The sequence below is a fragment of the Lutra lutra genome, chromosome 13 (genome assembly GCF_902655055.1).
Source record: "Lutra lutra chromosome 13, mLutLut1.2, whole genome shotgun sequence".
Lineage (NCBI taxonomy): Eukaryota > Metazoa > Chordata > Mammalia > Carnivora > Mustelidae > Lutra > Lutra lutra.
The window spans coordinates 31216283-31229442 of NC_062290.1; the positions used below are offsets into that span (position 1 = coordinate 31216283).

At 41.4% G+C, this 13160-nt stretch overlaps 1 protein-coding gene across 14 annotated transcripts in view; it reads right to left on the reverse strand.

Annotated features, from left to right (window-relative positions):
• CDC14B (cell division cycle 14B) overlaps positions 1–12687 on the reverse strand; it is a 106974-nt gene extending 94287 nt beyond the window's left edge. For 9 of the 14 annotated variants that reach the window (XM_047699736.1, XM_047699739.1, XM_047699741.1 and 6 more), the window contains exons 1-2: positions 12095–12687; positions 4882–4908 (exon numbers count right to left, since the gene is read on the reverse strand). In XM_047699736.1, coding sequence (XP_047555692.1) covers positions 4882–4908; positions 12095–12254 — 187 coding nt within the window. In that variant the 5' untranslated portion in view covers positions 12255–12687. The remainder of the gene's footprint in view (positions 1–4881; positions 4909–12094) is intronic. The other 5 variants (XM_047699744.1, XM_047699738.1, XM_047699740.1 and 2 more) reach the window with 1 other exon arrangement.
• Positions 12688–13160: the final 473 nt, after the last annotated feature.

Here is a 13160-nt window from a genome sequence, read left to right on the forward strand (position 1 = left end):
GGGTCATGGGTTCAAGCCCCAGGTTAGGTATAGAGAAATAAATGAAAACTTCTTAAAAAAATAATAAATAATATAAGGTAGTTGACTTCACATTCTTGCACAAACTTCACTTAGCTGGGGATGAGGAGTTTCTGGAAATGGAACTGCACAGAAACCGCAGAGTCTCCATGGAGATCCAGTCCTGGCATCCTACATTGGCAATGGCTCAGCTCCTCGAGCTAGTTCACATTCACTGAATACAGGACTGTCTCTGGCTGTAATTCTTCTAGGTGCTAATCACACAGTTGTTAGTCAAACATCCAAGCTACGATGTTTACAAAGCCTTTCGTAAAATGACAGAACTCCCAATCATCCGTAACTGCATGCTGATCTTTACCTAGTTTCCTTACACATTTCCCTCCAACAGTCTCTAAACTTATGTCCAGCTCTCCCACTGCTTCTTTCTAACAAACCCACCCTGTCCCATGCATACATTTTCTCAACATCTGCTATCAAAAACACCTCATACCCTAACAGGACACAACAGAGTGACAGTCATGCACTCGACTCAGGATAACAGTTGAGCACTAACTAGCTGAGAACTTACAATAGCACTAGGAGCACACACAAAAATTTAACAATAGCCTAGGTGACTCTGGAGACACACTGAAAAGCTCCACTTAGACCCTTCCCCCACCAACATTTTCCAATTGTACCAGCATCTCCTGCAGGACTTTCTCCTGACTATAGGGCCCATTCTGGCCATCCTCCCAGCACTTCAAAATTATCACTCAGCGCCCGCTCTAAGTTACTGGTTAAAAAATATCCCAGTCCTCTCAATCCTTGTATGTTCTATACTGCTGTCAGATTTCCCCTATGGGATCAAACTCTAGTTAGTACAGAAGTAACCTGCCTAATATAATGAGCATTCTTTCCCACTCATAACGCTCTCACTTCCCCACTCCCTCTGGAGAGTTTTCTGGGATCATATCCTAAAGAAATTACTGTGTTGGAATCCTTGACTCAGTCTGTGCTGGGGAAGCCAAAACAAGACATTGACCACTTTTATACATGCCTATTTATTCTTAGTAAAATTATTTTGAAGACAATATAATCACAACAAAGTAGCACTGCATAAGGTTATGTTAAATGGGGTGTGTAATAGGTACATAAAAAATTGACATTATTTAAAAATTGCTTTTGTGGCATAACCAACAAAACTTATTAATCCTATTCATAAATCTCTATAATTAGAATAACATTTCTTTTCTGGCCATTTTAAAATAAAGTCCTTAATCCAAAGTTTTGATTTGAAGAAAAAAAAATGTTTATTGCTTAGCCTTCAAAAGCATCCCACATACTTTTGGAAATTCCCAAAAGTATCATATTACAAAAAAAAAAAAAAAAAAAAGACTCCTCTTCATGCACTGCTGGTAGGAATGTAAATTGGTGCAGCCACTGTGGAAAATAGTATGGAGGTTCCTGAAAAAATTAAAAATAGAACTACTGTATGATCCAGCAATTCCACTACTGGGTATTTACCCAAAGAAAATGAAAATACTCATTTGAAAAGATAGGTGCACCCCTATGTTTATTGCAACATTATTTATAATACCAAAGATATGGAAGCAACCTGAGTACCCATCATCCATAGACAAAGAAATAAGGAAGATGTGGTGTGTGTATGTGTGTGTAAAGATATATACATATATATATACAATGGAATATTACACAGCCAGAAGAAAAGAAACGAGACCCCTGCCATTTGGTAAAACATGGATGGACCCAGAGAGTAATATGCTAAGTGAAAAATTTCTTTCTCAGACTGAGAAAGGCAGAAAAATTTAAAAAGAAAAAGAAAAAAACTTCTTTGCTGTTGTGCCTAGAAATGGCTGTCTTCTGAATCCACACATTTAACCCCCCCAAAATTTATTTGATCAAAATAATCTCAGGCTCTAATAGATAAAGATGCTTTAAGGTTTACGATCCTTTTCCTGCTCTCCTGAGTAAGAGAGATTACATTAAAGTACTTCTTCATTTTGGAGCAGAGCTGTTATTTAATTTAGGTTAAGTACCACATTTGATGCTTGTTACTGGCGGAATGGGAGAGCACTGTGAGATAGGTCAAGGGGGTAGAAGAGGGTGTTTCCCCTCACACTGGAGTGGAGTCTATCCCCAATCCCAGCAGTCACCAACCCCTGACAACTGCCACCACAGTAGGGACAATGATGCTGTCAGCAGGAAGAAAGCAGACTGGTGTTACAGTGATCAAGAAAAGTTCCTGCTGCTCCTGGGGGGAGGGGGCGGGAGAGGCGGGGGGGGGGGGGGGGGGAGTGAGCTACAGGGCGTTCAAACCTCTTTTCTCATTCATTCAAAGACATCCATCTTTGATCCTTGTGACATTCACTGATAAGCCCCTCTATATGGCAGATTAAGAGATACATCACCCCATTCTACGGTCTCCTATCACTTCCCAGAGATCTGGGTCAAGTGTGAAATCTCTGCTGTAGCCCAGAAGCAGCCACTTCTATGGTGCAGCCACCATAAAATGCACTCACACATATCCTGAGTGAATTTGCGCTTTGAGCCCTTTCAGTCACAATAGTTTAAAATTAGAGTATATTAATAGTGAAGTTAAAATCCCAAACTCAATTGTGTTTGCTAGTTAAATCCTAAGCTTTTATTTGACAGTTTACTGTCAAAAGGAACTAAATGCATGTTAAGATGATTCAATTTCATGTATAAGGTGCTTCCAACAAGCTACCTAATGACAGTATTACAATAAAAAAAATTCCAAGAGCAGACTGAGAACGGCTCCCCAAAATGTTAAACCATAATGTTAATTCTGTTATACATTCATGTCAAAGTAATTCTTCCTCAGCACCTATAAAAGAATGTGAAAATTAGAATGTTCTTCAGTTCTCAGTTCAAGTCACACAAACCAAATCTAGTTCTTAAAATACTTGGCAATCTTTGTTCTTAGTGCCTTCAATTCAAAAAGCAATACTCAGCTTAAAAGGTGCTCTGTAACTAATTCCTACCAATAAATAACGTATTTTTAAAAAACAAACAAGGTATCTCATTTTAAATTACATTGTTTGGGATGCTCTTGAGATTCAAATTAGAGATAGAGAATTAATTGGAATGGAGACCTTTTACTTCGGCTGTGTTTTAGTAGAAATAAGGTTCTTAGTAGAAATAAGGTTTTCAGTATATTAACAATATGTATATTAACAATACACATTTATATATTTACAGTATTCATAGATACAGTGCACTCACATATGGATATGACTAGTTATATACCACAACTAAGCTTTTTCCTCTTGTCTCTTTTAAGGTTTAAAACACACACCTACGCCCACATCCCCCACACTCCCAAGAGAAAGACACCTTAAGACAGATCGTTTTCACCACACACTGGAAAAGTAATTCACTTTGTGTAGGAACTATGGAGTGACATTTGCATCACAAAATTCTCTCAAACTGACACTGTGTAAATGAAGAGAGCAAAACTACATAATGACTGATTCCTTCATTACCTGTCGTCACTGAGATGCTGACTTAATAGTCTATGCCTTCTCATTCTCTCAGGGATGTTGCAATCAATCTTCACATCTCCTCCCTTCCTCAATAACACCTGGCCCAATGCCTTGCTCAAGGTAGTTGCTCAATAAATATTTGTTAAATGGATATACTAATTAATTTCATAGCACATATGTACATACACATACACATACACATATGTACAACTCTAAATGAGTATAAATGAGCAAAATGCAGAGAATGATTCAGCTGCGATGGTCCTAAAATGGAGGGCTTTGCAGAATTCAGAATCTGTAATGATATTATAGCATTATGGATTGGGTATAAAAAGATCAATGTCATAAACTGCAGTGCCAAGAAAGTAATTTTACTTTCAAATTAGAACTTGAAGGAACAACAAATACCATCGACATTGGGAACAAGATGTTTTTCTTTTGTGAAAAGTACACTGGCAACCAAATTTTAATAGTATGAAAGTGAACTACCTGAGAAATGAAGTCAATATGTGATATTACACAATTAGAATAAATTTACCCAGCCTAGCTTCCTCAGCTTTTCAGACTCCAAGACAATGGGACCAAATCTTTCAACTGGTGAATAAAGTCCTCTAAGGGAACTACTCTCTAGAAGGTAAATAATACTAAGAATTAAAGGAGCTGAATAAAAGACCAAGAGAATAAAGACAGAAATTTTTTAAAATTAGAATTATTATATATATGGAGCCATATAGATTTGTTCTTTTGATAACTGGCTTTATCTGAAGCACTTGAAAATGAAATGGAATCAGAATACTTTTAATTTTTTAATAGAATTATGAAAGAGCTTCCCCATTCCCAAAGTTTAAGTTGGCATTTCATGAGACTTCCCTCCTGCCAAAAACAATAAATAAGATATAAGCCTGTCCATTAAACAAAGAAATGCCTAGAAAGAACTAAGTGACCTCGCGAAAGAAAAAACAAATCAAGAACAGCTGTTGAGTTATAACAACTTATTCTAAGCATCCTTTCAGCAAGTCTACAAAAGATTCAATTATAATAGAAAAAGTTCAGTATTACCAAAATTATCCACCATCAAAAACATAGCATTAATAATTAACCCAGTAAAATATCAAACAACTGTCAGCATTACCTATACACAGAAACCAACAAAACTTTTCATATAAAGACAAATTTCAACTTAAGTCATAAACATACAAAGGATACTCTACAGTTATAGAAAACTGAATCTGCTACCCAAGACTAAATTGAAGACAAGCAAACAGGAAGGGACGGAACCAAGAATGACAACTAACAGATTAAATCTACAATTTTAAAATCATCAGAAAGCACTGCAAAGTAGAGTCAATGATCTGAATACCTTTGTTGGAGCAGTATCCATGAAAAGCTATAGAAAAAAGAGAAAGAGAGAGAAGGGCGTAAAACTTTCATATAAACTAGAGAATCCAGATGAGACGCACACATTCCAGTTAAATATCCTTGCATTTAGGAAATTAAAATCAATTTTATTTTTCTAATGTAATCCCTGTCTAATATGGTAGTCAGCACTTCTAGAAATTAAGTGACTAACCTCAGAAGCTAAAAATAAAATAATATAAAGAAATGATACTTGAAGATTGGTTAGCTCCTGCCAAACAGTTTCCATGTCTCTGTATCAATCTGACCACTTTTTTGCCCACAACCCCTGTGCCTACTTACCTCACTCATAAAGGTGCCTGTCCTAAGTGAGGAATGGCTTTGAAATGTTTGAAACCAGTCTATCCATGTTTTTCATTCAACTGACAGATAATTATATAAAAGTAATTTTAATGTGAAAGACCTTAAAGGACTAAGATTAAAAATACTCTGTAGCTAGTATGGAAAGGAAAATAAAATACTGGCTACTGAAATTATTTTGTTCTCAGTGTAATTAAAGGAAAAGATTTAAACAAGTAATTTCTTATTTATGTCTAACTCCCACCCTTTCCAAATACATTGGGTCTCCATGCCACAAATTAAGCATGGAAAGGCCCACTGAAAGGCAATTTTGTTTTACTCAAAATAAGAACCAAAAAAATGTCCTATTGCCTATAATACACACCACCAGTATCAAATCTTTTGGATCTGTGAAATACTCTTTTAAAACAATATTCTAGGGCATAGTCATGCTTTAAACTAACCACTCTGAAGAGTTTATATTCTACCAGCAAAGAATTTAATATATTTGTTTTATTTTCCATAACCTTCTACCTGAGGCTCTCCCATGAGGCCTTTTCCTCTTTACAAAGACACACCCCCCAATAAGCTTAGCTACAATTTAATATAAGGCTATATACAAACTCTTCAGTGTAATAAAAATACATAACAGCCTCAAAAAGGAAGAAACAGCTCCTTTATTCTTCCTCTTAAACGGAATCTTTAAAGAGAAACGGCAACGTTTTTTCCAAGCAGAAAAGATTGTCAAGGCAGTGCTAAATCTCTTCCAGAGCTTTGACAAATACTGAACCAGCCTCATCTGGAGTGCTTCTGCCCTCAAGATCACTCTTAGAAGCAGAGAAAGGAACACACTTGCATTTTCACTATGCTGATTCACTGAACCTTTTGTGCACATACACATATGGGGGAAATGTTTGCTTCAGAGCTGGAAACCTTTCCAACCATGGTGACTATCTCAGTCTCCCCTTGGTATCCTGGGCCACTGCACACACACTTTTAATACTAGAGACCGTTTATGGAGCCCCGGCTGTTGAAGAGGCACCAAGCCAAGCACTTCACATACATCTGCTTCAGTTCTTCCAACAACACTGTGCACTTTTAACTATCAAACAGATGAGAGAAAAAAGGCTCCAAAAGGTTATTAATAATCCAGCTGTGTTCAGTCTCCCCAAAGGCCGGCACTAGCTGTCCCTGGTATCCTCATGCCTAGCCACTAGAATTAACTGTTCAAATACCCTATGAAAAGTTTTACATCCCCAAGGATTTCAACCACGATATGGCTCAGCCCTCTCTAAGCTAGTTATTTCTCAGACCCTCCAAGTTTAATCTAGTTTACCCACAGACCTTCCAAGTTTCATTTTCTCAATCAGCACAGAAAACAAACTCCATGAGACCAGGGATTATCTCCAGCAGTGACCTATTTTTATCATTTGAAGGGGAAAAAGAAAAAAGCCTGGCAGAGTAGGTATTCATTACAATTTGGTTGAATGAATGAACTATCTAGAAAATCTGGGCTGTGATGACAGCCAATTTGGACAACAGCATGAATGGAGGACTTGAATTGTGTATGTAGTTTGCTCATATTTCCAAATTGACTAGGTAATTATCTAAATTCAACTTTACAGATACAACTTACGGAGTATCTACTAGGACATCACCTATTAGTCTATGTAAACACAGGACTAAACAGTACATGGCCAATGAATCATTTATGTACAACTTTGCTGAAATAGCTTTATCTGTTGGAAAGAATAAAAGACAGGTAGGACAGCTTTGCCAAAAAGAAGGCACATCAATTTGGCCAAAGTTACTTATCTCTTGTGTTAAGTTCTGAGGGATAAGTGGATGGTTGTGGTATTTCAAGGTGATCTCTTGAAATTCTTTCAAATAACAAAATACCTGTCCTGTCAATTCAGAGATCCCCAAAGACTATCTCACAAACTTCCAGGAAATGTCACTGGTACACACGCAATGCCATCCTTCCATTCTAAAAATCCACAGTGTGGTTTCATTCCAGCTCTCCCCCATAGGAATTGGGGAAATTCATTCCCATTATTCAAAGGCGCAGAGAAATTACAGTGTGCACTGACTGGCAAGTCCTAGCATTAGTACCATCTTTGTCACCCAGTTACTCCACTTTCCCTTCATCTCTGTGCCCAACCATTCTGTCCAGTGAAACAGTAACAACACAACTATGTTAAGTTTTTGTGTATGGTGCCCCAGTGCCTAAGGATTTAGACCTAAAACAGGTAACTAACATGACACCATTGGAAGTAAAAGATGTTGAAGAATTAAGCACATAAATTAAGAAAATACATTAGAACTAAGTCATAAGAAGGAAAATGAACACTACATACTTTGATGAGCTTCAATTATTAAAACTCTAAATAATCTACTATGTGATAGTCTTGAAGAAAAATGAATTTCCTCCTTGAATCAGTGCCCCAGGTAACTGTATTCCTTTTTAATCAAGAAAAATATACTTTGATCACAGCAAACAATGAATATACAGCACTATTTTACATAGTAAGCATTCAATTAAATACTTCTTGAATTAATGAATAAATTTTCTCTGTCTAATAATGTCTAGTGTGAATTTTTTAAATCCTAAAAAGAAAATAAGGCAGGGTAGAGGCAGTGCTATATCTGTTTAATTTGATGAGTATCTGATATACCATTAATTGGTACTTTTAAATGACAATCCTGACCTCAACTAGAGCTTCTCCAATAAAATTATTTACAGTTATAATAGACAGTCTTAAAGAGATAGACTAATCATGACACTGAAAAAAAATTTTTTAAACCACTAAAAATCTTTTTTAGCCAATAGTTAATACCAATTACTTTCACTAGTCATTAAGTTTTTAAAAAATAAAGAAGTAAAATAAATTTAAGCTCTGTACCAACTATTAAATCCATCAATTATCAAGCATAGGGATAATACAGTAATTTCATAATCTTTAATATTTTTTCCTATATTAATGAAAAGGAAAAGAGAACGTACACTGTCGTTTATGGCCCTATTTAAGGAATAAGAATAAAAAGATTCAGACTTCTGACTGCAAGGAGTTTCATAGGAAAATCAAAAATCTATGTCCAACATTTTTCCTTTGGTACTTCTCCCATCTTGGGAGAGATCTAATTCCAAAGCCAATCAGAAACCCTCTTCTCTTCCCTTCTTCCCCAGCTTCCCTGATCGATCACAACTCATTCTGATTATAACTTTACTCAGTATCTCTTTCACATTAATGTATACAGGTTACAGTTTTATTATCTTTTTTAAACATAATATACTGGAACTGCAGCAGGAATACAGCTTATGTAAAAATCCACGTCATTGCACAGGGCAAGAGCTGAGTGAATGGCCAATGAGAGGTGGATGGGGTCCACATGGGAATAAACATTGGTCAGCTCCTAGTAAATGGCTAGTTTGGCCAGATGGTTGGCTGCACACTAAAAAAAATTGTGACCACATAACAAAGGACTACAGGGAAAAAAAACCGGCATTAAGCATCCTGTATTAAATATATACACTGGGGTGCCTGGATGGCTCAGTCAGTTAAGAGACTGACTCTTGATTGCAGTTGGAGTGGAGCCCCAATGGGTTCTGTGCTAGCTGGGGAGTCTGCTTGACATCTCTCTCCCTCTCCCCACCCTTGCAGGCACTAGAACTCTCTCTTAATCTCTCTCTCTAAAATCAATCAATCAATCTTTAAAAAAAAAAAAATGTGTACCCCACCATGAAATACACTGCAATCTATGGGAATGGAATTTGACTTAACAGATGAAATAGTTGTAATAAAAATAATAAGGGACTAAAGTAAAAAAAAAAAAAATAATGTATTTAAGGACAGAGTGGGCAAAAGTGATAATGTGCATTAATTTTTACAAACCAACCCCAGTGGGAAAGAATCTTCACAATCCCGTAACAAGTGTTGGTGAGGATGTGGAATAAATTTCTGGTGGAAAATGCTGCTGGTACAGCAGCTTTGGAAAAGTCTGGCAGGTTAAACATGGCATTACCATGCAACCCTGCAATTCTACTCCTAGGTGTATATATGCAAAGTAACCAAAAACAACTCCATGCAAAAACTGGTACATCAATGTTCACAGCAGCATTATTCATAATCACCAAAAAAGTCCACCAATGAATGGATAAACCTATATATATTTTGGCCTGGCCCCTTCACTTCTACTTTACTCTGCAGATAAAATCATACATGTATGTAGATATATACAATGATGCTACTGCTGCCATTTGCAGGGACTGAAAACCCCCCACATAACCATTTATTTATTACCATTATATAAATCACGATTCAGCCATACAGTGCAATACCATATAGCCATTAAAAGGGGACTCTCCCTGTTGGTATGACACAATTTATAGAAACTTAAGTATGCACAGAAAAAAAGAAAGCAAATATTACTGAAGAGACAAACTATATTTATATATCTCCCTTCCTAATGCTCAACTTGAAAAATATTAAGAAGAAAAACTGAGAGAAAAACAAGTTGGGGAGGACGGGACCAGGTTGCCACTTGCTGAGGATGAGGTTTCAAGCCTTCCCTCCAAGCCCAATAAAAAGTAATCTGTACCCTGTATCCAAAGTTACTTTTTTTTTCACCCCATTACCCCAAAGTTAATTTGTCTTATTTATCACCTTGAAACAGACTGATTCAGTATCATTTTTCTAAGAAGCCAAGACTGTCACTAAGTGATACCTGGAAAAATTCCAGGCAAAGTTGACTCCCTTACTTCCCCTCTTACACTGAGACGGGACTCTTCCATTATCTGGGCTTGTAATCTAAATAACAGCATTTTTTATTTTATAAAATGCACCAACTCCTTCCTCAATATTCGGCTTAGCAATATTTTCTGAAATTAAATTACTCTTGTGATTCAGGAAAGCCCTCCATGAAGGAGGAAGAAGATCTAGCCCAATGACTTGACTTTACAAAACTTACTTTTTGATGGAGACAACCTAAATGCTTATCCATCGGGAGCTGTCTAAACAAATTATAAAACACATGTATTTAGGGTGCTCCTGGCTGGCTCAGTCTGTAGAGCATGTGATTCTTGATCTCGGGGTTGTGAGTTTCAGCCTCAGGCTGACTAGAGAAATTACTTAAAAATAAACAAATACAATGAAATCTTAAACATATTTTAAATCCACATGTACTTTATAGTTTTATTTTCTAAAACCCTATCTACTTTGGCCTAGCAGTAATTAAAACCGAATGAAGCAGTTTTGCATGTACTAACCGTTCTAAGAAGAGAATACCGCGAAGAATAAACAATGTGCAAAACAACATGTAAGCTACCATGCTTGCGTATGATAGAGAATACACAAGTTTATACACATACAGTCTCTTTCTGGAAGGATTCATAGGAAACTTTAGTTGCCTCTAGGGAAGGCCACCAAGTGGCTGCGACCAACTTTTCACTATAAACTCCTGGCACCTTTGTAACGAGCCGTGTGTTACTTGCCCTAAAACTAAATGCTATGAAGCAAAATGCCTTTTAAGAGGTATAAAGAACAAAGGCGTAAGGAATGTGTAGTGTCGTCACCCATCCCGAGCCCTCCTTGGCGAGGCTATCTCCCTGGGACTACACAGCCTGGTGGGACCCGGTCTCGGCCTCAGAGAGCGCGCTACGGGGACCCGGGCAGGTGCCAGCTGGCCACCCACGTAAGGCAACCTCTTCCTCCCTCCACAGTTCCCAGGGGTCCATCCACCCCGCGCCAAGAAACCTTCCCCTCCACTCGCAGCTTTATTAATATGGACCTTAAGTTTCCAACCGTCCATCAACCTAGAAAACAAGTTCTACTAAATTTGTGTTTTGTCTGGACACTTTCTAAATAAATATTCTGACCACTCCAGCTCACCTGGCTTATCAATGGCTAAGGGCGGGAAACTGTTTATAAAAATCCCACACGCCAAGGCTCACACATGCCACGCCACAGAAAGCGGACTGCGAATTCCCTCAAAACCGTAGACAACGATGCTGTTTACAAAGCTTTTCCACATACATCATCACGTTCATGCCTTCACAGGCTTTAATGTCAATCCTGGCAAATCCAACAGCTGCCAAACTGAATTTTTTAGTCTTCAAGAACTGTAGAGTCAGCACTAATTAATAAAACCGCTATCAAAGGGCTGCTTTTCTACCTGCTCCTGCTGGCTGCGATTTCTCAGAAGTGACACCTCTGTGCATTCGGCACGCAGAGCGGCTCCCAGGCCACCAGTGTGACACATTCCTTGTGGAAGCGAGGGAGAGGAGCTAGCCCTACTAGGTCCGGGTGTGCTCGCGCGCGCGCTGGGGAGGGGGCGAGCGCGGAGCGGACCCGCGCGAGGACGTGGGAACGCCGCACGAGACGGGACTCCATTTCCTCCACAGCAGCCGAGGTTGGGCGAACGCCCAGCCGACAGGGCAGCTGCTCCCGTGCCGGCGCGTTCCGCGCGCTCGGGGAATCCTCCGGGGTGATTCAGAGGTTCAGACTCCTGTGAGGGCCAACCGAGCTTGCAGCCCCGGGAGGCGCTATCAACCCGAACTCAGAAAAAGCCCGAGGCGCCGAGCTGACGCCAGCAATTTAGAAAGGTGACCCTCGGCCCATCTTGCCGGGGTAGGAGAGCGCAAAACGGATAAAGTTACAGCTCGCTAACACCCGCAGATGGAAAGTCAGGGTAGGGGGGCGCTCCCAGGGAGTCGGGCTGCTGAAGGGGGTGTGGCCGGTGGGGCTTTTTTGGGAGTGGGGGTGGAGGCGTGTCAGCCGGGCCCAGGGAGGCGCCTCCACTGCCTGGGAGGGTGGGCTAGGACCCCCGCGCGGGGTGCCGCGTGTCTGCGGCGCCCGCCACGCGCTCGCTCGCCGGCTCACCGGTGATGTCTAGGTACAGGTCGTCCTGGTGGTCCAGGCGGTGCAGTTCCTGCGACGTGGAGCTGCGGCTCTTCTTCACTCCCTGCGAGGACGCTGAGCAGTGCCGGGAGCAGGGGGGCGCGGCGGCCCAGCTCGGCCGCCGCTCGCTCTTCCGCTTCATGGAGGCGGCCGCGGCCCGTCAAGGGGCCACGACCATGGCCCCGCGCGTCCGCTCCCCCGCCGAGGCCCCCGCCAGCCCCGCGCGCGGGCGCTCGGGGCGGCGGGCGCGGAACGGCGCTGCGGGGACGGCGGGCGCCGGTCGAGCCCGGCGGGAGGCGGCGGCGCAGGAGTCGGAGGAGGGGCCGGGCCCACCGCGCCTGCCCCGCTCCCTCCTGCGGCCGCCAAGGGACCCGCGCCGCAGCCCTGGCTACAGCGCCTCCTGCCGCCGCCGGCGCCCCCCAGCCCGCCCCCAGGTGCCCGCAGCCCGCTCGGGCGGCCGAGGCGACGGTGCTGCCGCGGGCGGCTGGGGCTGCCGGGGGTAACCGCGCGCGCCCACCGCAGCCGCGGACGCTGCTGCCGAAGCGCCGAAGCACAGTCGGCCGCGGCTCCCCGGGACCCCAGGAGGGCTGTTCCGTGGAGCTTCATTCACAAAAAAGGGCCCACAACCCTCCTCGGGGCCCGCAGAATGGGGCTTTTCATTGGTCAGTGATGCGTGACGTCACGGAGACGGGGCCTTTCTACAGGCAGGTACCCGGTGACGCCATAAAGAAAAGTCTGAGTGGTTCCGCCAATCAAATATAAAAGTGTGCTCGCGACCCTCCGCCAGCCCCCAACTTTTTTTTCTGTGTTCCTCCCGTGCCGAGACCCCAGGTCCCAACTTCCTTTAGTGAGTCGCCGAAGCTGTACACAGCCCCACCCTAGTAACTTGACTCCAGTTCTTTGGCATGTGTATTTTTAAAAGTATTTCAGGGTTTTCCTTGTAATCGTGCCAAGTGAGAAGGATTCTTGCCACGGCTGCTTGCTTGGAAAAGAGTATGGACTGATTATATTGTCCGCCGCTCTGTAGACTGAAGGTAAAGGTGATACC